Source organism: Xenia sp. Carnegie-2017, unplaced genomic scaffold (assembly GCF_021976095.1).
Source record: "Xenia sp. Carnegie-2017 unplaced genomic scaffold, XeniaSp_v1 HiC_scaffold_22, whole genome shotgun sequence".
Taxonomy (NCBI): Eukaryota; Metazoa; Cnidaria; class Anthozoa; order Malacalcyonacea; family Xeniidae; genus Xenia; species Xenia sp. Carnegie-2017.
This window is the reverse complement of record NW_025813485.1, coordinates 4,733,331-4,759,625: the sequence shown is the minus strand read 5'-3', so window position 1 is coordinate 4,759,625 and position 26,295 is coordinate 4,733,331. Positions and strand designations below refer to the sequence as shown.

The following is a 26,295-nucleotide window of genomic DNA, read 5'->3' as shown; positions in this document are numbered from 1 at the left end:
CTGGACCTGGCGCCTGGATGGACCTGGCTGCTGGGAAACCAAAACCAGCGAAGGAAGCTAATAAGCAGTAAGCGTAAAATTATCAAGTTCGAATTACCTTCGAATTCGAGAAGAAGCTATAAAACTAGCACATTATGGTCAGCCTAGGTCCAAGCAGAGCTTATGGACAAACTTCTCATTCTGTATGTAAATATTGATTATGTCTTCATGTTAATTCACGATTAATTTGTTTTTGGCGTCACTCATATTAGTCAAACGGCAAAATAATTGTTTTTATCAATTTGTTTTCACAATGTTGTGATTTTTATACATCTGTTGAATCAGCAAATATTTTTGTCATTAATATTTAAGCCTTTCTCCAGTCTCATGCTTGAATTTTATCCATGTTTAATATTGGTAATTTTGCCACCAAATGCTGCAGCAAATTGGTTTTTTGGGTGTGTTGAGAATAAACTATTGATTTTTGGTATTGATTCACATGATATGCAACCATGAACCATCTGACTTTGATTTTAGCATTTTGCTTTCCTACCCACAAGTGATATTGAATCAGTTCATACAGCAGATGATGATTTGTTGACTGAGAGTAATTTCTTGTCACCAGTTGTTAATAGACATCATACTGTTTGCTTGTATCTTCCGTGGATTGCCTGCTTTGAGGCTCTGCTTCTGGTAGGTAACATAATTCTGCTAGCTTGCACAAACTTTCATTAATGTTTTATTTTTGTAAAATTCAAAATCTCTAGCAAATTGAATCCAGTGTAAATTTTTGATCAATGTTAGGGGTCATTTGTCAATTTCAGAAGTCAGCACTTAATGTATCTTACAACATCAGGGATTTTTTTTTGAGTAAACATGTTATTTGATGACATACATAATTGTCATTTTTATGAATTTCACATGACATTTGTGTCTTTTTGTGGTTTGAGGACAGGCTTTACTTTGATGGTGTTGGGTGAAAATGGCGCATATATTGTTTGGTTTTGGTTAACAACTAAAGATTTACGTGCATAAGGGTCTAATAATACTATAATACAATGCACAGAAACAGTTTTACCCAATAACTATATATTTATGACATGTAACATGAATGACCTGTGTTTAGGTGGCATACGAAGTCATGATTTTTGTATTTTCTGATGTAATAATGGTTACATATCTTGGAGGAATAAATCCACCTCTTTCTTTTCTTACACTGTTGCATGTCCTGCTGTGGGTTCTTGTGATGATTGTCCATATTTTATTGGATCTTCAGCATCATCAGTTAAAGCTTCATGGCTATCTCAACTTCTGTCATTCAACACAAATTCTGAGAAATATTGAACCTGTAGTGTTGTCATGTGGTAAGTTCAAAATGTTACTTTTCTCCAAAATATAATGTCATTATATTGGGCAATTACTAAATCCCCCCCCCACACACACACACAAAGTTATTTGTTTGATCTTAAGGAAGCAAAGTAAAAGAAAAATTAATCGTTATTCACTTCAGTTTAATCAATGAACTGAATTTAAAAAAATGTATAAAGCAGTAATGATGGTACTGACAATATTGAATAACATTTTCTGATTGGTATGTGGTTTTATTTCAATTATGTTTATGATTCTTTCCTTTAGGAAATGCAATTTTATTGGTATTTTTTTGCACTATGGAACATGCATGGGCAGAATCAAGTTTTCATCATTATCATGTTCCACAAATTCTTTATTCTGTCGAGTTTCTAATTATGTTCCCTGCGATCATTTTCTATATTGGTAAATATTTTAGTTTTTTTTGCTATAATTAAAGAGTATTGAATTCTATGTTTATAATATTTCCCTTATAATAGTAGAAAAATGTTGATGAAACAGCATATCAAAAACAGTTTTTGTGTAATTGCTCAGGCCATTTAAGTGACTGGGAAAACTCAAAGAGACAACTACATACTACTGATTCTTATATGCAATGAAATCGTGCATGTCATGACTCACATAGTATGAAGGGAATGAATGCAAAATTCTTAGGTTTGAGTAGTACTGCCTTATGTATGTTACAAAAAGTATGTAGTATTACATTTGTTTAAGTAACAAGTCATCTCATTTTATTCTTACTGGCACACATCTATGATGACAATCTAGTACCTATTCATTTTTATACATGTATGTGCATATAATTTAATTATTTATTCAAAATATAAATAAAAACAATAAAAAGAATAATGAAAATAATTCACAGTTAGCAATTTGCGAAAGAAGAAAATAAAATTTTATATATGTCCATTTAGTTCATATGCACAAATATTGTATATGCAAGTCAACACAACATTTGATTTCACTGCTTGATAGCAAGCAATCTAAGTAATAAAGGACTGCTTGCATTATATTTTCATGACCAGTTGTTGTACATCTGAGCAGTTGCTTTATGTTGACTATATCTGGTTGCTCTTCAATACTTTATCATTCTTTTAGTTAAGGTTATGAAATTCAAGAGAAAATACAGTTTGCCAGATTGTTATGCAGCTGCTCGTGAAAATTTTGTTGGTATGGACGTGGATGGAGAAATTGGTTACAAGTAAGAAATGCATGTTGTATGTTCATATACAAGTATGGAAATTGATGATATTCCATTTCAAATTTCATGTGAGTGAAATAGAAGTGTGGGCTAAAACGATTATGCTTGGGTTCAGAGATCAGCAAACAGAGAGAACCAACCCAGAATGAGTATCTTGATAAGGTCTTGTAAGATTTTGTATGATCTTGTAAAATCCTACCTTGGTCTTTACAAGAACTTGTCTAAAATGGCAAGACCTTGGAAAGCTCGATCTTTCCAAGATACTGCCAAGATAATTTCTTGAATCGTTTTCAATATCTTACCATGATCTTACCATGATCATGATAAGCACAGGCCAAGACCATGGAAATATTCTTGGCATAATGATGCTAAGATATTCCATTATCTTTCCAAGATATTTTCCCTGAATATTTTCATATATATTTCCCTGAGATATTTTCAATATCCAGCCATGATCTTTACAAGGTCATGTACGTAAAGCACGTATCAAGATCATAGAACGTTCTTCGCAAGATCCAGCTAAGTTTTTGCAAAATCTCTGAACTTTCCAAAATCTTTGCAAAAATTATTCACGATAATGCAACCTTGTGCATATAATACGCCTCGCGCTTTTCGATATCTTTTTAAGATCTTACTATGGAAGTGACCGTCTATACTTTTCGATATGCGACTTTGTTTCCTCTGAGCATGTTTACAAGTTTAAGACCTCCACTAAGTATTATGTTCAAATCATTTTTAGAGGCTCAGATAGACTGTCTTATCACATAAGCTGTATCATATCAACATCCAATTAGCCATCATTTTTTCAGCAGTACTGTTGGAAAAAATATCTTATGTCTTTAACATTAAAGATGTTCATAAAACTTGTTTATTTTGATGTCATTTCAAGAAATAAAATAACACAATTCTATTAAAAAAGTTATTGAGTCATTTTAAGTTTCGTTACAATGCAATCAGATAACATTATGGTGAAATTCGATGTCATAAATACTTAAATTATCGACATTCAACCATAAGGAGCTCCACAAATTTGTTATCTTCGGCTCTTCATGTGTCGATCATGTTCAAGATGATTTAACTTAGCCTAAAATGTCTTATTTACCCATACCTTTTTAACTAAACATGTTCTCTGTATTGTGCTTTATTCCATTATTGTCTTTTTAACCCATCAGGAAATGCTCTTAATCTTTCTGCACCTTATTTCTCAGTATAGTCACCTGCTAAGGTAGCCTTTCTTCACAAACAATATGCTATTATATACTTCGCATAACATCTCGTCGTTTAAAAAAATTGCGCTTCGCATATTTGAGGACGTTTAGTTTACTCGCTTAGGAGTTATAATGTCTGTATAATATCTACTTTCTAGTGATAGTGCCTGGCCCAACGGCATATTGGAAAAACAAGCTGATATGATTCGCTATTTGCAACAGCATAACGAATTCTTATCAAGGCGACTTCTCGAGCAAACACAAGTGTAGATGCATTTTGTTAAAAGGTTAGCCTTTTAATGGATGGTAAGGTTATCCTTTTGTTGGATTGGATGGTTAACCTTGGATTGTGCTTACCCATAAATACAGTCATTCATCTGAGATAAAGGACAGTCTTATGGAAAAAGCTACCTCCGTTTAATTGCCGTCGCCATAAATATTGAGCGAATCGACGTAGTAGGTAAATGTTATCGAAATTACATGGCAAAAGACACGAAGGAAAACACTGCTTAATTTTGTATATCTACTTCATTTACAGTTGCTAGCACGGGAATTAAGTCATTTTAGAAGGAATTGTCAATGTTGAAACGTCTTGTATCATTTTTTTATTCTAAACTTTATCTGGCAGTAAAGCAATGAGTTGTGCATGAAATTAAACAGATATAATTTACACATATATTGGTTGTTTATAATTGAAAACTAATAAATATATAGCAATAATATACACAATGAAGAGAATGCTGTAAAATTCATTAATTGCTTGCAGTTACGTTGATAATTTCTAAATAGTGTTTGTCAAAACATCAACAACATGGTCGTTTTCATCAAATATGACTGTCAACTCTTGAGTTTGCATATTGTCATCGTCTTTTTCTGGCTCAGGTGCTTGATGAACCATAACATCATTAACTACTGGACTTTGTTGAACAACTACGTTGGTGGTAGCCACTACTTGCTCTTCTTCTTCTGCTGTAGCCCCTTTGTTGTCCTGAAAGGTTGTTCCTGTCGTTGTATAAGGATCATCGTTGTCGTAAGGGCTTCTTCCTGCTGTCGCATAAGTGTCTTCGTTGTCACGATAACTTACTCCTGCTGTCGCATAATTTCCATCATTCCTGGAGGCTGGAGGTTCACGATAGGCGTCAAGCTCGTCCTTTGTAACCGGCCTGCATGAAAATATAAAGTTGTCTAGAAACACATACAGTGATCGAGATCACTGAAAGTCATCGAGAAAGCATTCTGAGTGAATTTCTGGTAAACTAGAATGACATAGTATTTTTGTTTCTATACCTGCTATGATGAGAATCATATAACTCTGCTTTTGTTAGTTTGTACAAGACGTAAAGAAAGCATCCCAAAGAAATGACAAAAACAATGATAGCGGCAGCCAGCAAAATGATGGAAATGATGCCTGTAAATTAAAACGATTGTTATAAAATCACAAGAATCGAATTCAACGTAAAATGGATGGAGTTTTAGGTGTCAAACTTTCTTAGAAAACACAAATTCACTGAATTGTAAATCACTCAAGAAGTTGAATCATTATAGACTGGACGCTGGGTTCCCTTCCTTTGTTAACAAAAGCAATGTGCATTCGTATCTGTACTGAGTATTTCTCAGTTGCGTTCTTTGCACAAGCAACAAAATATTCTCCAGAGAATTACAAGGAAGCGAAACAGTGCATTTCTTTTTCATTTCTCAAAAATTGTTGATATTTGAGGTATTGCGAGTAATTATATATGCATCTTAAAAACTCCTTGTCATGCATTGCAATGTCATTCTTCAACATTTGGTTTTTGTGTATACGAAATTACTGAAAGGCGTTTCCTGCATAAATGATGTCACAATCTTACCTTCTGCATCTTCGACTGCATGACGCGCTAAATAGTGTAAAAAAGAGTTATGTTAAACTGGTAGCTTGGGTTTTTGGGTTGCTTTGGAAAGTATTTACATCTCATTTAAAAATGTGACTATCCCTGCTTTGAAAGTATGAAAAGATGAAAATTAAAATGTTCTTTCTTCTAACGAAATCACAGACGTGATTTTATGATTGATGTAAGAGAAAATTCCCTTTTTCTAATACCTATTTTCAAGTCGTTTCACTGGTGTGTAGTATGTTAAGCGGGTAAATTTATTCTAAAGCTATCCAAAACCTGGTTGGATGAAACACAAACCCCATGGTTAACGAATTCCAAGGATTCGTTTGGAACTAACATTGGTGTCTCAAACAAACGATTCAATTACATTTATAAATGTCTATAACATCAGTGCTAATAGTATATTTTGCTTGTGATACTTTGAAGAATTTACTTGTGAATTTGACACACTTAGACAATTTAGTGTAAATTAACGAGAACAAATACCATTATCGTTTTTAGCGAGTCTTATTTAGTAAAAGATATGATTGCTGGCAAATGTATAGGGCAATGACAAATGGCAAATGTCTAAGGCATCCGATAGTTTTATTTAACAATTTACCTTCTACTCCATGGTATTGAAGAATAATAATTAACACCAACGTTGACAACCACTTCATTTCTATTAGGTATATTAATAAAATATTTCTTATGTTGTACAACGTCGCTAATACCCAAGCGAAAGGACCCTTGGCCAATATATTATAGACACTTAACTAAAACGATAATCAAAAGTATGCGAATGTTTTCGCAGCACCCCGCAATTGATAGCAATCGAACGAGCTGGAATTTATCTAATTAACATTCTTTTTAACGATTTGTGAACTGTAGCGTAACGCCTATTGAAAGAAGGAGCTTGCTTTGTATCGGCGATAAAAATATTCTAAGTATGAAATTTACGTCAATGTACGGAGGTGGAAGTTATTTCTTTGACAATTTTTATCTCTAGCAACTACAAGAACACTACGTACCTACAACACTATTATCGCTTAAAAAACACTTGTGGAGAACTATTTTATTCAAGTAAAATCTACGCAAATGTCATTTCCAGCGAAAAGAGAACGTAGAAAAAATTATGTCTTTTTATAACTTCAGCCATGACAATGAACTGAATTGGTTTATTTGTTTTGTTTACAGTCATAAAAGAAATTGACTCGTGGTTCAATAATCAATATTTTTATTTCTTACTTTCTCATTGTATATTTTACAATATTTTTTATGAGAGCACCTGAACACTGCATGCAGTTAGAGCTTTTAAGAGAAAAGGATAAAGCTTACAATGTCTGTTCATTCTCTAAAATCATCATCAAGAGCTATCTTACAAGTTAGGTAAGAGAGAGGTTTCTCATGAATTCACGTATTTTTACTGGCAAATTTTTTTCACCATAACACAACTGCACCCAAGACAACACGTTTTAATGGTCATCTCTTTGTACCAATAGTCCAACGAGGATCGTAGGTGAAGCATCGTAATCATGCCACGTATCAGTTAGCAAATACCAAATTCTTTCTTCTTTCAATAAAATCATGGCTCTAATTTGTCACAGCTATATACGCACAACTTAAACTCACTAAGTAAGGATTATGGCGCACGCTAAACACGACCTATGGAGCGATATTATCACCTTCAGATATTGGTGAGCAGGAATTGCACATTTCACAGTATAATTCAGCTTTTTATGACAATAAAGCAACTTCTAACACAATTTGAAGAAACTGTAAAGCCGTAAGATGTAGGAAATCATTCTTTACCATAGTCTGACAACACTCTGTACTGAAGAAAACCAATAAAAAATGAGACAATTTCATCTGTCATTAATGTTTATGACTGCATTAAATACACTGTGTTTGAGAAACTACTCACTGAGCGAGGACGTCAGATGCATTATGCTACATAATGATATTGATTTTGTACATCCTTATCTCTTTCCATATAATCACGCTCGATCAAACTTTCAATCCGTTTCTTCAAATCAGTAGGCTATTGTTATGAAGATGAATGTAAGTGATCAAACAAAAATACAACAACCAGAACGAAGTACAATTTCAATTTCATTTGACTTATAAAAAGAGCTTTAAGGATAGGTAGCTATGGACACCAGCAAACATTACTATAGTAGGGTTCAATATCTTACCTTTACAGGAAACTTCAACTGATTGTAAACTTCAGCAACAAGTAAGTTGTGACTTAGAACTTTTCTTGTTTTCATTATTCGCACAAGAGCAGCGTCGATCTGAAGTTTTAAATAGTTTGAAACAAGAAACATCCATATTAAAACTAAAAAAATTGCAAGAATAATTGACTATTAAAACAGAAAAGCAGTTCATGCATGTACCTGATATTGTCTGTCTTGGAAAACACGCTCTGTAGTGTTGATGTTTTCTTCGGGCTGATAAAACATTAGGAAAATTTAGTAGTCATCGTATTTTTTCGAGAAATAAAATGGCATGTGAGCTCACCGTCTCTTTCATTTGAATCTGGTTGATCTTAATACGGAATAACTTATGTTTAAAGTCAAAATTGAATGCGAATGTATCATCTTCACCAATATCCTTGCCCTTTAAATAACAATAAGTCAAACAAATTGAGTTCAACGCGTCATATTCAGATTTCAAAAGCATGTTATTCAATGAGATGTTCTCGAGAATTTAATCCTTTACTTTGGGTGACTTTTGAATAACCCTGGCTTTTCCGCAAGCAAGTGACTGCAACGTTCTGCGAAGTTCGCCATCCTCTATAATTAGAAACGAATTTCTCGTAAAATATACGCAACATAACCTTGTTAAACCCCCCCGCCCAAAAAATTCGATTATTGTGTGATTTTATTGATACTAATGTCAACAACGTTTCGCATGCCACCATCGGAGCAACAATTCAACATCGTGCTAGATTTTTAACTGTAAAACATTGCAGTGCATAGTTGGCTACATGAAATTGATGAGGACCAACAAAATTACGAAACGATATAAAACGATATACTTCGATATCTAAATACCATCCTCAGGTTCAAGAAAACTACTCTGCGTTTTTAAAATAGTTGTTTATATAGATACCGAAAATTATTGGCTCTCGTTAATTTCATGCAAGCAATTCCCCTTTCATGGAGATTCACCGAATAGTTTAACGTAGTAACTGAAGAATAAAAACATTTTAATGAAGTTACCTATTCTAGTTTCGTTACGGATATCTTCGTAAGGAATATTAATTCTATCGTTGAACAAGAGAAGAACAAGTGCTTGAAACAAAGATACTTGAAGTTCTTTCGTATTGCCCTTGTAAAAACAAAAACGTTTGTTATAAGACATCACTGATAGCTCAGAATCACGAAATGCCTCTTGTTATTGTGTAAGTTCGAGGAATATTTGATTGCATTACGGCAAAAATATAGAGCTTACGTATTACATCAAGGTTCGCGCAATAAAAATTTCCACAAGTCAAATTTTGGGGGTAATAACTAATGGTTTTACAAATTTAGCAACTCAAAACATACATCCAGTTTAGATATGTCCGGACATTACGAAGTCTCATTTCAAATCTGGATAATTAATATGTAAGTACTTTTCAAGTCCTTTCTTTAGTTTTGATTTTTTAAGGACGTTCAAGGACTTCTCAAGTGCCCTTTAAATTGATTTTTCATGTTGACGACTTTTCAAAGGTTTTAAGCAACTGAACGAACCACGCGTAGGGAATATTTTTAGTTTTTATTTTTAGAGAAACTACATCAAACAACTGCCGATTGCTATTTCACGGTTGTGGATGTCAGAGCTAGGAGCGTTTGATTGCACTACATTGAGTTAATGTATAAAGCATGTATTGTAATTAGAGACGTGCATTGCACCAAAGAATTGTGGAAGAACAAAAACTTACCTTCGAAAATTCTGTTTTTAGTACACAATGTCCCAGCGTATTCTGCCAAAGAAGTTTTCGTCCACTATGTTTGGCAAGGTAAAATTTCTTGAATGTTTCTTGATAGCGTAACATCTATAAGAACAATTGCATCACGTGGAGAATAAATAAAAAAAACAAGCGCGTTAGTGTAATGTTTTACAAACCTCAGTAGGTAGATTAATCTCTACCGGAGTATACGTTGGCCAAAACCCGAACGTCAAAATATTCACTACCATATCAATATTACTTGGTAGATGTTGATTTTGCAAATGCTGCAACAAATACACGTAGGTTGTTTTTTTGCCTTGAAGCATTGACAAAAAAAATCAGAAACAAAAAGCGGCAATATAGTTGCAACAAGATAAGATGCATTGTACTAATATTTGATATACTGATGTAAACCTGCTTAAACTGCACCATCACATCTTTAGATAATTCCATGTCACGGAACATACCCTCCAGTTTTATAGTAAATAACGCACCACATTCTGAAACATAATGATAGTCATATTTCCAGACCAATATATTATGAGCGATACAAGTCAGATCTTAGGAGCAAAGACACAATGCCACATACATGCATTTATGATGATAGCCAATCTTAACACTGATCTAATCCTTCCTCAAGCTATTTATTTATATGTATTGCACCTGATATGAAGGCATAATTACAAAACAGTGGCTTCTGGTCAAATGAAAATGCAGCGTACATCATTAGCACAGAAATACGCTTGTTAAAATCTAAGCTATGAGAGCTAACTGATTTCCGTTTGATTTTCATAATCTATGATGAACTACATTATCTACATATGCTTGCGTTCACCTTGTTTTAATTTAGAAAGCATAGACTTCTCTGCATCAACTGATGCACTTTTACCAACAAGGAGACGCTTCGCTAAGTCTTTTTTGTAAAAGGCTTCGAAAACATCTTTTCCTAGCAAAACAACATAGAGTATATCATACGAGACCTAACACGGAAGACTAGACATAAAAAGGAGAAAGCTACACAACTGCCATAAATACCTTGAATATATCGAAAGAGAACCATTATTCTATCGAGAAGTTTCTCTAATTCGTCTTCCGTTGATTCCTAAAATAGAGGAAAATAAAAAGTGATAATAATGCAACCATATCATGCAAATCTTTTACTTCAGCATTACAAATTCGATTTGTGGCTCGATATTTTGATATGACTGAAGCAATGAATTGTCATTTCATTGCTACTACATGGAAAATCTTCCCTAGTCATTTAACATTCTACATTACATCAAGCATCCCACAATAGCTATAAAATCTTCCACAGTCATTTAACATTCTACATTACATCAAGCATCCCACAGTAGCTATAAAATCTTCCACAGTCATTTAACATTCTACATTACATCAAGCAACCCACAGTAGCTATAAAATCTTCTACAGTCATTTAACATTCTACATTACATGAAGCATCCCACAATAGCTATAAAATCTTCCCAGTCATTTAACATTCTACATTACATCAAGCATCCCGCAATAGCTATAAAATCTTCCCAGTCATTTAACATTCTACATTACATCAAGCATCCCGCAATAGCTATAAAATCTTCCCAGTCACCTTGTTGCCAACTCGAAGTTTTATGTCGATAAATTTAGCTGAAATAGAAGCAGAATTTTCATGTCCGTTGTTGTTTTTAAAACTCGATAATCTTAAGTTGTGCGCGTCCATCACTTACCTATGAGTTCTGCTGGTTTGTTTGGTCTCTTGTTAATAAAATTTTCAAAACTGTCCTAAACATTCAAAGCTTCATGAGCTCATGACCGAAGTGAGAATTGGTATCTAATTGTTCTATATTACTTACTTTCATAGCATTTTTAAATTTCTCGTGTTCCAAAAACGATTCTTTGATGATTTTATCTAATTTCTCCTTAAAATCAAGCAAATCTTGAACCATCGTTTTATCTTTTTCTGGATCCTCTGTAACAACAATTTCTAAGCCACATCTCTGCATAGTGAAAACAATAAAAACCGTAATAGAAATAAGAAAATTTAAAAGACATCAGAGACTTGCACATCCAGGTCAAAAATATGATATGAGATGAGTTAAAATCACAGATTCAAAACATATTTTTGGACTATGCATTATTTAGGAGGAAAGATTGCGTGATTGGGCAAAGTATAGTGACACAGGGACAAATTATAATATTTTTAAAGACAAATTTACTATTGCTCGTGACATTGGCTTTCGTGTTCATTTGTCTTTCCTAACAAAAAGTGTCGAGTCATCACATAAAATATGTAATAATATGTAGACAATGAAATTACACAAATATGTATAACGTAATTCGTGCATAGGCAGAAAAGTGAATTAATAAGTTAAAATAGAGAAAATAATATTTAATATTCAAAATCGTGACCTATGAAGCTAAGTCGTCATATTTTCTTTTCTTACCTTTATGTAATTACTGAATGCAACACATATATCCTCTAGACCTTTTCGTATTCTCCCAAAAAGTTGATATATTAATGTGAGATATTTCATTCGACTGCCATCCATCAATTTCTCAAATCCTTCATTTGAGAAAGATCACGAGTGAATAAAAAATACCAGCCAATGTTCACCTAAAATATTTACCCTTCTGTAGAATGTTTTGCGAGTGCTTTCCCAGCAGTTGCTTCTCTACACATGGTATTAACTGCTTTCTAGAAAAAGATCATTATAATGATGATGTTATTCTGCGAGGGAACAGATACACTGGAGCTCAGCTAGCATAGCTCACTGGTTGCTATGGTTGCTAGCATAGCTCACTGGTTATAATACTTTACTTGGTTGAATGATCCAAATAGTAGAGCAAACGTTCGTTTTCTTCTTGAAGTCTTCTGCGTACGTGTTCAAGATACTCTGGAACCTGCAGAAAAGTTATGAAATACTGACTTTGTTCAACATTACCTCATGTAAATGCAATGTGCTCTTATAATTCGTGTACGTGTTACTGTTCACGATTGCCTTAAGTCAAACTAACTTCAGTTTCTAGCATTAAACGGTCTCCTTCAGCAGCATAGAGTATGTCCGTCGCTTTTATGAATCTCTTTTCAAATGAAGAATGGTACATCTGTAAAAACGACGAAAATGGGTAGCCAGGGGGAAAACACGCACAAATAATGCTCGATAATACATATAATGTTTTAAATAAAAGTCCAATCCTGTCTTCCCCTTGCAGTTTAACTGTAGGATAGGTATAACACCTGAAGATCAGAAAGCATGCGAAGCAGACTTTTAAGTAATATACGATCCACTGCGTCCCCATTCCTGAAATGATAAACACACAACAATACAGATAGAGCAGCAATGTAAGAACTGTTACATCTCAATCTTATCACTTAGCTAGTTTTTCATGCTAAATAACTTGATGATAACATTGATTACATTTAGATCTTCATCAAAATAGTATAATTATATGAACATCACTTTTGGCGATCCGTAACTTGTACACATGAAACTAACCTTTCTTGTTCTATCAATGACAGCAATCCTTCTATGGTCCTTTCCTCAACAATCTGATTGTCAACAATGTGCATACGAAAAAGCTGAAGACCCATATCCCTAAATAAAACGTCAAAATTTGCTTCTCTCTATATCTAATTCTATAAATTATATTCATTGTCGCAAAAAATCAAACTGCTTGATAGACCGTACTAACCATATTGAAAGAATGGATGGATTTTGCAAAACATAAGTTCGATCCAAAGATAAAAAAATGCTTCGTATCATTATCTAGAACAAAAAGCAATGACATAAGAACATTGACTATCATGAGCATACCTATAAAGTTGACAAATCAAATTTCATACCATTTGCTGACAGTGATCTTCCCAACAATGATTTAGTCTTGTCAGATATAGATTACAGTCCAAAGAATCAATAGGATATTGTTAAAGAAAAGCATGAGAATAACAGTATTTGTAAAGTGAAATAAAAACAAGAAAAAGAAGCATAAAGATTAATGTATAAATGTCTGCCCTCACATATATTGACTGGTTATTGTTGTACATCATAGAGGAAGGTATTGATGGCTTATGGAAAATTAAATTTTTGAAAATTATGCAGAATCTTTAAAAATTTTTTATAGATTTGTCAGCATTTGCTGTTGTGTGTTACCTTAACTAAGTAAGTTTTTTTATTATTATTATAATTAATATCATTATTAGTCACATAAAAAAAGGATATTCTGTGAAACAAGGCAAGTTTGACTTGATGTGTTTCTCACATTCCTCTTTCAATTGTTCGTAAAGAACAGTGGACATTTTATGTGAACACATGTTCTCAACAGCTTTGTATAGATCTTCTAAACTTGAAGATATTGAAGTTTTATTGTGAATGGCATGTATAGCTTCTTTTAAGTTTCCCCAAGTAAGATCTTGAAAGTTGTCAGGTAACTTTGGCTTAGCTAAATATTAAAGAAATAAAATTCAAAACCAAAAATGCAACTTTAACTGCCCACTACAACTTGGCTTTGATTTCAAACTACCTCAATGTAAAACAAGGTATTTAAATAGTTGATTATCTTTAATGATAATATGATTATGTCTAGGCATTTTTTACAAATTTTACACAATGGGCAAAATGTCAAAGTTAAACATTTGCCAATTATGTTTTACATTTACTTTATAAAAATTAAGTTGTTAATTGTGAATTGAAGTGCTTGTTAAGAGGAAAAAATAATGTTTACATACTTCACAAGTGTAATCTATGAGCTAAGCTGCCAATAAAATAAATAATTAAAGAAATAAAGTAAAGATTTACTAGTAAATGATGTGAATTAATGAACATTAATTCTTACATACTCAGCAATTCATATTTTATCAATTAACATAAGCAGACCATAGAGTAAATGGTTTGAACCCAGGAGTATCATTACATGTAGATCGTCCAGGTTAGTGGAGTCCTGAGAAGGACTGTTGTTGTTGATGTTGACTGATGTTTCAACAACCTTAGTGGTAGTCATCTTCAGTGTAAAAACAAATCAACCTTCACTCCTTCTCATTCAGGACTCTACTAACATGGACGATCTACATCCATAGGCATAAGCAGACCATTTGACTCAAAGCAATGGACGTGCACAATAATTGATTTTGAGACAAATAGATAGCAATACAGTGATGTGCGTAACATTGAATTCATTTTTGACCAAAAAATGAAAAAGCACATTTGGTCTTTGTAATTCTGGCCATAGTACAGTGAATACTCTATTTATCGCTATAGATACATGTCACCAGTTTGCTGTTTTGCATAATCAAAAAGTAGCTGGGAATGTCAGTTTCCAAACCAGGTTGAAACAACCATCTAAACAGGGTCCAAGTTAATGGACAGAGTTGATCATTTAGGATTTCATCTGAGAGTTGAAAATTGACCTTCAAACACAATACATTTCCAGCAGAATACCATGTGCCACCATGTACAGTATTGGTAATTTACATAACACAATATTTTCAACGAAATGACTAAAAATGTATACATACCTTTGAAATTCTTTACAACAAGTTTTTTGGTACCAGTTATTTTAGCGTTAAGAGGCGAACGTTCATTGAGGTGATTGTTAGTGAACGCAGAGAAGTTCCTGCCTGGTGACCCAAATCCAGCATTTTTTCCTTCATCCACATTTTCCTCGTCCATTTCTATATTCCGTCTCTTACTTGGTAAAAGATCTATAAGATCGAGCTCAGTTTGTCCACGATTACCGTTCTTTACATTATTTTGCCGCTTTCTTTTTTTGTTGACGTTCTCTTTGCTGCATTCATATCTTTCTACTGGGTCGTCGTTCAACTCCCTTGATCTCTGAATATTCTCAGAGGGCAGCATTCATTCTATCTTGACAATTACTCTTTCTGATATTACTTCTTAGAAATATATCACAGAAAAGAAAATGAAGAAAATACCTTCACACTGCATTTATTTTGGTCCCTTCAACAAATCACCAATACAATCACAAATCATGCAATTCGCAAACCGTGAATTTACCATTTTATGTGAAGACTGGGCTCTATTCAAAAGAGCCCGCAGTAAAATCTTTTAGTCATAGCGGTAGTTTCCTTGTTTCAAAATTTCTATTGACAAAACAAACCTGTCTAAAATGGAAAAAGCTTTTTAGAGCATTCAAAGTCCACCTTTAAGACATAATTTTTCGCAGTTATGGTATCACTGGATGAAAGAAAAAGAATACAAAGATTGCTTTAATCAAGAATTTTTTTCATGAAGTTGGATAAATGTGATAAAAGAAACTAAATCAACTGGTTTCTGATAGTCGATAGATTTTTGTACATCAAGTCTGGTCACTCTTCACTCATGTTAGAATTATTTTGAAGCAATACATTGTAAGAAATTTGAATATTAATTGCACTAAGATGAATGCTGCATCTACGCAAAGTGGTACTGCTTTAATCTCCAGCAATGGTAGGTTTTCTACAATCTAATATCCAATTATGTTTGTATAACTGTGAGTCGTTTTGCTGGCATTCAGAATAATCCCAAGGGAGGTTAACCATTGTTGCTTGTGTTGTATAAAACACTCAAATCTGCCTGCCAGCAAAATGTTTAACAAGACAAGTCATCGCGTCTATACTTACGTTTAATAAAATCATATCGCTAAACATATGCTTTCAAAATGAATAAGCCTCAAAACTATATGAAAATCCATGTGTTAGTTGTTAATTATTGTCATTTTATAACAGAAATTTAGTTCAACATTTACCACAGTTATAACCTTTGCTAATGAATTAAGTTCTATGGAAACAAAACACCATGCATGAAGAGAAATTTTCGCTACAAAAAGACAATACACATATCACAGGACAGCGGTCATATCATTAGTTGACCAGCAAAAAATATCAATTGACTCCATTGAAGAAATCTTGTCATTAAAAAATGGCAATTTACCCCATAAACAATTAATGTTGAATTTTTAAACAATACACACTGGTTTCTTTTTCTGATTCACAACATATTGATAAGATTTATTTTATTAATGCTACATGTTTACATTATCGTCAATTGTTGTAAAAAAGGCCGCATTACTCTTTGTATTGAATACTAAAGCTGGTAGTTTAATAGTTTATCACAATGAAAACTATAGTAGGTATATAAATTAACTGTTTCTATGACTATATAGTGTTTGTTACTTGTACTAATGGTAGCCTTGAATTAAATTGAAAGTATTTGAAATGAAAAAATTTTCAATGAGAAAATTACATATCTTTGGACCTTTTAATAAAAATTTTACAATCAAAAACTTTGTTTACTAGGTAGTGCACCACCTGTGACATCAATACCTGGCAATCCTGTGCCAACTAGTATGCTTTCTTTTCGCTTTGCAACACCTAACAATACACAAACACCATACTATATTTCATCCGATATTGTCTTGAGGTAAAGTAATGTTGCAGTACTTGATATGTTGTGTTATAACTTCAAACAATTATTCCTACATTCTTTTGTGTTATATTGCTTTATTTAGTGGGGGCATTGCTCAGCAAAATCGAAGGAGAATTGTTCATAATGAAGGTAAATATGTTGTGAATCAAATAATGAATGAATTTGATTTCATTTTTTCGAATAAGTTTGTCAGGCACAGGCGATGGCCAAGCAAAAGACTGTAGAACGTCATCTAACGATATATATTAATATTTTTACAAAAATAAAGGTATAAGTACAGATAAAAAAAGTTAAAATTTTGATCAAAATGTTTTGAGTCTTATTCTCAACAAAATATGATGGAGTACATTTTTCAAGTTACTTAGTTTGTAAGAGTATCTCTAAAGAATACTACGTACGTCAACATGAAAAATGCACGCCCTCACTTTAGTGACAATTCGGGGGAAGTGAGACGTAAGTTTTCGTAAAACAACAAGTTTATAACGATAATTCAGACCCTGCCTGCCATTTATTGTCTATTATTTTGCATTTTCTAGTGAAATGACTTTATTCCCCTAAATTTATGTAGTTGAGAAACGTCGCAAAGATAAGATCACAAACTGGATCAAGAAGTTAGCAGATTTGTTACCTCGCCATCGTGTTACAAAACAGGTAATAAAAAATTATTGAATGAGGTTGAGCGCGATATCAATCATCCAGACATAATTCTAGATTTCATGCGAAATCTGAGCTCAATAAATACAACTGCCCAAAAGTATTTTAGTAAAACACAAAACAATTGACACTCCAATATAAAACATTTTCAAATATTGTGTCCTTGTCAGGCGGTTCATTCAGTTTCTTACAATTGTCCCACAAACTATTATTTGAAGATAGACGTCATACTTACAGAATACCATGAATTATTTGTACATTACCATCATAATTACGAATTTCAAAAATTATTTGTAGATGGCTAACCAATCAAAATCGAAAATAACTACGTATTGAATAATTAATGTATTTTACTAGCCATCAAAATATTCAATATGCAATTTCACCCTAGTGAGTTTTTATTATATTTATAGAGTAAAAACTATGTGTTGGAAACAGCTTGTGAATATATTGAGGAGCTCAATCAAATGAGCAGCCAGTTTAATCAACTCAAACTTAGCAAAGATATACTAGGTAAGTCAAGTAGAGCTTGTTCGTAGAAGTTTTGTGGATGATTAATTGAATGGTAAATAATTGTTACAATGTATGTAATACGTGTTTTAAATCACTTAATACTAGAATATATTGATTACTTTATTCAAAAATCTGATCACTGTTTCCTGCTGCATCTATACAGCAATGTTATTCTTCATTCTTGCGTAGATGTTTTTTCTTTTGTTTTGTACCTATGAAAAATAAATGACCTTTCAAGAGCAATTTATGTTAATGGCGTCCATCAAGCTGCGGGAAACGTTTTTATTATTTTCTATTTGTGTGTTTATAGCTGATAACGCACCGCTTTTTGTTTTCCCAGAAATCGCAGTCATTTCAACAAAGTCACTTTTTTACTTTGTTTGACTAAACTTATCATGTTTAGCTGCTTGCAAGTTTTTTTATTGTTGCGATCAATAATCACTTTTTAAAGGGCAGATGTTTTCAGCTGCTTCTTCACTAATGTCAACCAATTTATGTTTACACACTGCATGTTAAAACTTTCTACGTATTTATTGAACTACGAATTTTATTGCAAGTTATATTGTGAGTAAATGCATTCAATTTTCAGTGAATTATGTTTTGTTTTCTGAATGAAAAGCCTGCCTAATCGCCGCTAGATTTTGTTCAGCAGGAGCTGTGTGAGGAAAAATACTATTTTCCACAATGTGAATAATATTTATATGGCAAACTTGCTAGTTAATCGGATTTGAAAAATTCTCGGTTACTATTTTATTGAGTTGTATTTCTTGTATAGAACAAGAAGTGACGGAATTAAGAAATAAGGTAAACAAGCTTGAAGATGAGAATAAACGTCTTTCACAACTTATTCATCAGAACAAAGTGTCATTACCAAGCACTTGGAGTGATTCGTCATTAATAACAACCGCAATGAGAGCAACGTCTTCACCTCGAAACTCTACCTATCCTCAATGTAGACCTTCTATTGGCTCTAATGTAAATGAAGCATCCAGGTCTTTTCATTCGACTCCGACAGCGACGATAATGTCGACTGTTACCAACTGTCTTTCAGTGACGTCGATTTTATCAAGTCACAGTAAAGAACAGGTGACAACAACAAACTCCAGGCAAAGGAATGACGAACGGCAGATTACAACGTTGCCAGTCAATGAAGATTCACAAGCTTTAACGTTAACGAATAAGAGGCCACTAAATGCGGTGGCAAAAACTTCATCTGGTGCCAAAAGTACCAACAGGATTTCAAACAATACTTCGAGACAAAGTAATCCACTAGCGACTACACGTCGAAGTAGCTCGGCAGCAGTACCCTCAACGTCGACGCATCTTGCTTCACTCATCCCTAAAGCTACCGAAGTATCTAGAGTAACACCATCCAACACTATAGGGCAAGCTTCCTTCATGCCACAATCTCAAACAGCTATGATTCTAAGTGTTGCCAACATGACTGGTATGGAACATCTGCCTCATCAACAGACTGACACTGCGGAAACGTCTTCGGTTGATAAAGCTTTTTCACAAGCGCAACAAATGCGGTCGATAGGATCTAATTCTGTGCAAGGAAGTATTTCGCAACTACCTTATAGTATTGATGCCTTAACTGGAAATCACAGTAGCCACAATCGACAGCAGGCTACCACCACCGGAAACCCCTTGAATTTCTCTGCAGAATCTCTAATCGGACGTCAAGAAACGAGTAGTGATATCGCACTGGTTAATAACCCTGTTAATCAACCAGTTATTCAAAATACATTTACATTGACTCACCGAAATTCTCTTATAAATGGCAACTCAACACCAACCACTGCGGCCCCTCAAAGTTTCTCAAATTTTTCTGCTCTTTCACTTGTTGGAAATACCGATACGTTTTCTGTAAACGCAAGCTCTTCAACCCGTTCGTCAACCACAGGTCAAGATTCTGGAGCAATTCCGCCATCCACTGGCAACATATTCACGGATTTCTCCACAGAGTCACTTATAGGGCAGACTGAATTTACCTCAGACTTTGCCATCGATAATCTCATCTCTCGCTCGGATTCCAGCGCTCATATGGCAACAATTAATCCAAATCTAATTCAGTCATTTGGCAAAGGAAGCGATCCAATGATTTCTAGCGTAAGCGGAGATCATGCTAATCACTTGGCACATAATTTCGACCCCCCGGGGTTTAATATTGGAACTTTTACATCCCATCTTTTTCCACCTTATTGGTAAAGGGTACAATTTTTGCATTTGACTGGTGGGCGTAAATGAAGGAATTATGGTTAAATATTTATGTTATTCTTTTAAAACTTAATCGGTTGTGGTGTCATTGCTGGAAAATGAACAAAAATTCAAACTTACCGAAAGATGTGAATGAATAGGGAATAAGTAAATCACACCATTATGTATTGAGATGGTGTCTTGTCTTGGAGCAGAAACGGCAATACTTTGTGTCTTGTTGAATGTCAACGCAGCTGTACCTTGTCCAAAATGGCTATACATCTACCAAGAATAAATGGATAAATGGGGATAAAATTATTTCTTGATACTTGGAAAGGTTTTAAGTATGCCGTCCATATTTTTAGTATTATAGGTACGTAAAAATTTTATCCTGAATGCAACTACGTATTCAATAAACTCCTAAATCCATATGTTTGGAATTTAAAGCTCGTTATAAAGCAATATCTGGATCGAAAAATTGGATCGAAAATCAACAAAAATACCAGCTAATTACTATTTATGCGATGAAGTATATTACGGGTTGTGCATTTAGAAATTTGGATTGTCACAAACCTGATTTGGAGATAGGTATATGGATGCCTGTAGAATTTAACAAAAATATGTGATGAGAAGAGCATTAACAAAATGAAAATGAAACATTTTATATTCTTTGTGCAAAACTAGTTCCACCTTTCTTATTTTACTAGTATCCATGTTCTATAATATAATATTGGAAGACATACTTAAGAGAAGAGTTTATCATGGATAAAGGTTTGTTGTAAATGATATAGTTAAAGATTGGACGAGTGAAGTGTTGTGAAGCAACAATGTTTACAAAACACTTTAAGTGAATGTAAATAGGGTTTTTAAAAGCCTAAACAAACAAACAAAGGAAATTTAAAGAAACTTGCCTTTTTTCTTGGGCAGGGCTGTAAGCTTCGAAGCCCACAATTCCGCGTTGCGTTGCCCATGGGGAAAGTTTCACCACCAAAATAGATGTACAGTGCTCCTTTTTCGTCTATAAAAAACGAGGATACTTATTAAATTATTTCATCATCAAGAAAGATGCACTAGAGTAGAAAGGCTGATCACAGCGATATGACGTCTTGAAAAACGATCTGTTTGTGACTATGAAGATTCGTTCATCACTAATACTATTACTACTTACGCGTTATCTAAGCGTCTTCAAGGGACAAGGGTCTGGGACTAGGTGAGTTTGGTTATTTTGTGGTGATGAGTGTTACTGTGTTACTTCTGATGGCGCATTCAAGGGACAAGGGTCTGGGACTAGGTGAATTTGGTTATTTTGTGGTGATGAGTGTTACTGTGTTACTTCTGATGGCGCATTCAAGGGACAAGGGTCTGGGACTAGGTGAATTTGGTTATTTTGTGGTGATGAGTGTTACTGTGTTACTTCTGATGGCGCAAAATGTCCAATCTTGTCTAAATATAATTTTAAGTTATAATGTGCATTATCTTTGCGATAAAAATGTGGTTTATATTTTTTACTGTTATTCAAAATCTAGTAGCTCGTAAACCTTGTTCTTGTCTTTCCCTGTGGTTTGCTCGCTGGAGCATCGAACTTGAATTTGTAAGAATATATTGTGTCAAACTTGGAGGTGGAATTGTGGTAAAGAACTCGAGCATTTTGAATTGGCTGCACTGTTTGGTAGTGCTCCTTTTGGTAAATATAGAAAAAATGACTCTCGAGAATTTTATTCAACGAAGCGGAAACAAAAAGGTGGTTGTCAGAAAAATGGCAAAATGGTTGAAAAAGTCGGCCACTTTTTTGCACCTATCAGTTTTGAAATGCAAACTTCTGCTTCACGACGTTACTAAATGTTCACAAAAGCCAACAAAGAAAATTTGCTGGGGGAAATTACTACAATTTAAATACTTAGCTCATGTTATATTAGAAAATTGTGCTATGATCTTGGTGGCAATCCATGAAAGAAAAAGGTGTCTGCTCTTGCTACTAAATAGCTACGTGCAAAGACTAAATTTCATCACCTAAAGAATTGGTCCGATTTTTCGTAAACCCTTGGCTTTTAATAAACAGATCAAATTTTGAGAATTCTGAGTTTCTGCTCTCTCATGGTGTACAGTTGGTTAGAAATATTTATGGTTGTTTCAAATCAACGATGAATAACGCAGTAGTTTAGCTGACAGAGATTTATGCATAAAATTAGAGTAAAAAAGTGTTCATCATTGCCGAAAAGCACAAATATGAATAGTAAGAAATAACGACTTACCTTCTATTGGTTTATAAACATTTGGTGTTTGATAAGGTGCTCCCAAAATCATATCACTTAAACCATCACCATTGACATCTTGCCAAGAGACGTGCCAACCAAATTTTCCAAAATCGTGGTTTCCTTCGAATAGAGCCACGTATTCCAGATCAGATATATAGACGTTCGTTTTGTTTAACAGCGTATGTAAGCTTAGCAAGTACACTTGACCTGCCTGCTGGAGTACGTATGGTGGCAAATGTATCCCGATTTTACCCAAAACATCTAAAAAAATGTTTGTTAACTGTAGTTCAAGTTTCAACTTATCATAGATGTAGATAAATCCTGCTGAATCGGTGTTATTTTTGAAAGAAAAAAGACGCAATCTTTGAGGACGCTTTATTTGATTCATGTTTATTTAATAAAACAGGTTCGACATCCTTTATTTTATGAGTAATGTTAAAAACCGTGGAATTGAAAGAAAATATGTGATATACCTCCTGTTGGACACGAAACAGATAAAATATCGACTTCGGGTCCGTTAAGATTTCCAAGAGCAATACTATTACCAAGTTGCGAAAACGAACTTTGTCCAGTGACCTGAAACGATAGTGTCCATTCACCGCCAACTGAGAGTTTGTAGCCATAGATTTTTCCAACACTTTGTTTGTCATTTTGGTTGTAATTACAATTCTTCAGCGCACAGATCCTATTAATAAGAAAATTGCAAAGTTGTGAAGACAAATATGCTGTTTTTTTATATGCACTATGGGCTTATACCACCGCTGTATGACAGTATCTCATTTGATAGTTTTTTAGAGTTTCTCACCTGTATGTTGGTGCAGATATTACAAGCAATGAGCCGATAGTTGTTTTATTGTGAAAGTGAACCTCATGTCCAAACCAACTATAGTTCTGTTCACCTTGAAATGTCATTTGAGCTTCACTTGAAAGGTAAAAGACTGGTGATGTAGTGACTCGTTTCTTCGAGAAGAATACAATGACCGATCCACGTTGCTCACCGCCCATCGGTGCGTACTTAGACCCAATAATTAGATCATCGTTGCCATCCATGTTCAAATCACCTGTTTGTAGGCTGGTACCAAGGTTGTAGTACTTCTGTTGACCGATTATAATAACATCTGCCTTGCTATTTACCCCACCAGTGGTATCATTTCCATAATAGATATGAACTGTTCCTATATAACTTAAGTTGTTTGACCCTGGAAAAGAAATCGTTAGCAAATTATGAATACTACCTTCGTCATCATGCATTTATAACAATAATCAAAAACTTGAAACCGCTCAATATTTAAAAATGATGCTTACCACGCGATGGTGCGCTGACAGCCAAATCGTTCAATCCATCCATATTAAAATCCAGCAATGTCAACGAAAATCCAAATCTTTCGTTTTCACTTCCATCCAATATTTGATCAGCGATATTGTCAATGTCATTAAGAATACCTGTTTCAATAACTTTGTCGGTTGATATAATGTAAACTCGGCCATGCTGACCATCACCAGGAATGCCGTACCATGGAGCTGCTGTGATTAAAACATTTCCATATCCAGGTAAGTTTCCAGTGATTAAAGTCCTGCCAATTATTTAAATTGTTATTTTCAGTAAAATCGTGAGGTAGAAAAGGTAATGTGTAATACAGCTATACATTATTGTAAAACAAGGTGGTAATTGTACAAGCAATTGATGTCTGCTGGGTCAGATGTACGTCACGGATGTGAGTCTGGTGTGTCAGTGTGTTAAATAAAACTGAAAAAATAAAAATGATGTTTTTCACTTGCCATCCTAATCTTGCGAAGCTGTTCTTCGTTGTCAACATGATTGAATTGCTATCAGATTTTCTCTGTTGAAATAGTTTTTCTTTTTTTTCAAGTGTACGGACTTTGTGATAAGTTTCACCTACAATGTTGAAATATACTCCTCTAAAAGCTTTTGTAATCTGTATGTCTTCCATATTGACATTTTCTCGATGAATTAACAATATTTGACGCTGCTTGTCCGACCCGGAGTTTGTTTGTTTCACTTTCAATAAACTTCTTTCTTTTTGCTGGCCTTTACATCGTATGTACAATGTATTTCTTGGGATGACGCATGTGCTGTTTCCAAACTCTATAAGATGAACGACGTCATGCCATATTATCGACGTCCAAGCTGCCATATCAGATTTTCCACCTATAGAAAATGTTATGTAAAGAAAAGTCTCCACGAAAGTTGCAATTTTGCGAGCCTCAACCTATATGAACAATGATTTGTGCAAAACATAATCTTCACGTCTCATAGTAGAGAACTTATAAATAGCTTGAATCTATTGTACATGTCTCCTAGGAGTGAACTTAATCTTCTTCAAATGGAAGAAGTCTTCTTGTTATGAAACTCTGGCTTCAATAAATTGGTCGCATTTTGCTCTTTCTTTTTAGAATACATTATTCCAATTTATATTTACCAATAAAGTAGTCATGTAGTTGATGCAACAAAAAAGGAGATTTGCTGGCAAAGATTGTATAAAGATAGTCTCCAGCCAACTTTTCAGCGATCCATTCCGCGTAAAGAAGTGAAGAACATTTGATTAGCACATTTGCATTGACTTTCTTTTCACCATATAAATCTTTATAAATTTTTACCAAGTCTGCTACTGGATAGTACCTAATTAAAAAACGACATAAAATTTACTTGAATTATGTAAAACAAAATTGCCCAGCCTTGTTAGCCTCTTGCCCATGGTGAACGCATGTAGTATTATATAGATTTATTTTACGAAACCTACCATTTTGGTGTAACGCTAAAGTTTTTCAGATCACCTTCAAACATTGAGAACACGTCCCCACCAACGTCAGCCAGGGCATGGGCGGCTGAAAAGGAACCGTGAAAGTTGATATTTGCCATCACACGTAAAAAACCTTGATCTACTCCCAAGCTGTGCCATAATATGTCTGCGATTTGGTGACAGGCTACGCCAAAAGTAAATGCAATCAGTTTTTCTGCTTCCTGCAAAAAGACGTGAAAGTTGAAACACTACAAAAAATAACCCTAAGAATATGTTTCCTTGTTGTAATTCTGCATGAATATTCATCTTTTAATCAGGATTGGCTGAAATAAAGATAACGACATGTCGATCATATCGAAAAACTATTTCATACCCAAAGTTGGTGAAAGACTGAAAGCTGAAGATTGTTTCTTTCATCAGCTTTTCTGTTTAAATTATTATTACGCTTTTTTCGCATTCTATATTGCATTCAGAGAGATGTACCAAACTGTCAATAGATCATGGCCATTTTTATTAACTTACCTTACTCCATGGTTTAGAATAGGTTTTCCGTATATAGTTGACACTTGCGTTTATAAATGGTGCCCAATGGGTATCTTCTGATATTTGATGGTAGCGGCCTTCAAAACATAGAGACGAATACATTGTATCAGGGAAGTGGCTCCCTGCATAAAATGCATCATAGTTATTCAATATGATGTGACGATAACTCGAATTATGACTTTCTTGAGAATCAGAAAATGATTCAAGGGCTTCATTAGCAATGGAAAGATGCGTCAAAATACCACAACCGTTTGTAAAGTTTAACAAATGAATGATGACGAATATTACGCGTAGAAACAACATCTCTCCACAGAAATTTGTCAATATGCAAGAAAATTCATTGAGTATGTTTATGTAATGTATTAATGCGATTAACATAATGCGCGTCAGTTACGTCATGAGTCG

The 26,295-nt window shown here is 34.0% G+C and overlaps 5 protein-coding genes across 8 annotated transcripts; 2 read left to right on the top strand and 3 right to left on the bottom strand.

The window, feature by feature from the left end:
- The first annotated feature begins 5 nt into the window (after window positions 1–5).
- LOC124446944 (transmembrane protein 192-like) lies at window positions 6–4,489 on the top strand. 2 transcript variants are annotated; one of them, XM_046997833.1, is made up of 6 exons: window positions 6–182; window positions 517–672; window positions 1,256–1,343; window positions 1,615–1,752; window positions 2,446–2,548; window positions 3,915–4,489. In XM_046997833.1, exons 1-6 carry the CDS (start codon window positions 135–137, stop codon window positions 4,024–4,026), a joined length of 645 nt encoding a protein of 214 aa, XP_046853789.1. In that variant the 5' UTR covers window positions 6–134; the 3' UTR covers window positions 4,027–4,489. The 2 variants fall into 2 exon arrangements, with proteins under 2 accessions (XP_046853789.1, XP_046853788.1); XM_046997832.1 differs by having other exon boundaries at window positions 1,106–1,343.
- On the bottom strand, window positions 4,423–6,435 carry LOC124446945. Its single transcript, XM_046997834.1, has 4 exons — window positions 6,232–6,435; window positions 5,607–5,633; window positions 5,044–5,164; window positions 4,423–4,919 (listed from the first exon to the last, which is right to left on the bottom strand). The coding sequence occupies exons 1-4, from the start codon at window positions 6,287–6,289 to the stop codon at window positions 4,538–4,540; spliced, it is 588 nt and encodes a 195-aa protein (XP_046853790.1). The 5' UTR covers window positions 6,290–6,435; the 3' UTR covers window positions 4,423–4,537.
- Window positions 6,436–6,829: 394 nt separating this feature from the next.
- LOC124446941 (cullin-4A-like) lies at window positions 6,830–15,553 on the bottom strand. 2 transcript variants are annotated; one of them, XM_046997828.1, is made up of 25 exons: window positions 15,056–15,553; window positions 13,764–13,983; window positions 13,388–13,457; window positions 13,237–13,310; window positions 13,041–13,139; window positions 12,782–12,845; window positions 12,559–12,648; window positions 12,362–12,444; window positions 12,171–12,238; window positions 11,988–12,106; window positions 11,397–11,540; window positions 11,271–11,325; window positions 11,153–11,190; window positions 10,582–10,648; window positions 10,382–10,492; window positions 9,961–10,046; window positions 9,723–9,830; window positions 9,538–9,651; window positions 8,834–8,942; window positions 8,331–8,404; window positions 8,130–8,228; window positions 8,006–8,059; window positions 7,805–7,903; window positions 7,534–7,650; window positions 6,830–7,443 (listed from the first exon to the last, which is right to left on the bottom strand). In XM_046997828.1, exons 1-24 carry the CDS (start codon window positions 15,393–15,395, stop codon window positions 7,555–7,557), a joined length of 2,481 nt encoding a protein of 826 aa, XP_046853784.1. In that variant the 5' UTR covers window positions 15,396–15,553; the 3' UTR covers window positions 6,830–7,443; window positions 7,534–7,554. The 2 variants fall into 2 exon arrangements, with proteins under 2 accessions (XP_046853784.1, XP_046853785.1); XM_046997829.1 differs by having other exon boundaries at window positions 6,830–7,438.
- Window positions 15,554–15,665: 112 nt separating this feature from the next.
- LOC124446942 (ras guanine nucleotide exchange factor B-like) lies at window positions 15,666–21,390 on the top strand. Of its 2 annotated transcripts, none has more exons than XM_046997831.1 (7): window positions 15,666–15,986; window positions 16,835–16,958; window positions 17,047–17,093; window positions 17,533–17,615; window positions 18,032–18,131; window positions 18,907–20,703; window positions 21,038–21,390. In XM_046997831.1, exons 1-6 carry the CDS (start codon window positions 15,938–15,940, stop codon window positions 20,340–20,342), a joined length of 1,839 nt encoding a protein of 612 aa, XP_046853787.1. In that variant the 5' UTR covers window positions 15,666–15,937; the 3' UTR covers window positions 20,343–20,703; window positions 21,038–21,390. The 2 variants fall into 2 exon arrangements, with proteins under 2 accessions (XP_046853787.1, XP_046853786.1); XM_046997830.1 differs by having other exon boundaries at window positions 20,778–21,390.
- LOC124446939 (phosphatidylinositol-glycan-specific phospholipase D-like) lies at window positions 17,757–26,237 on the bottom strand. The gene is made up of 12 exons (XM_046997826.1): window positions 25,870–26,237; window positions 25,348–25,568; window positions 25,027–25,226; window positions 24,365–24,755; window positions 23,891–24,159; window positions 23,391–23,784; window positions 23,059–23,270; window positions 22,583–22,846; window positions 21,242–21,348; window positions 20,904–20,930; window positions 20,472–20,612; window positions 17,757–18,343 (listed from the first exon to the last, which is right to left on the bottom strand). The coding sequence occupies exons 1-12, from the start codon at window positions 26,191–26,193 to the stop codon at window positions 18,287–18,289; spliced, it is 2,607 nt and encodes an 868-aa protein (XP_046853782.1). The 5' UTR covers window positions 26,194–26,237; the 3' UTR covers window positions 17,757–18,286.
- Window positions 26,238–26,295: the final 58 nt, after the last annotated feature.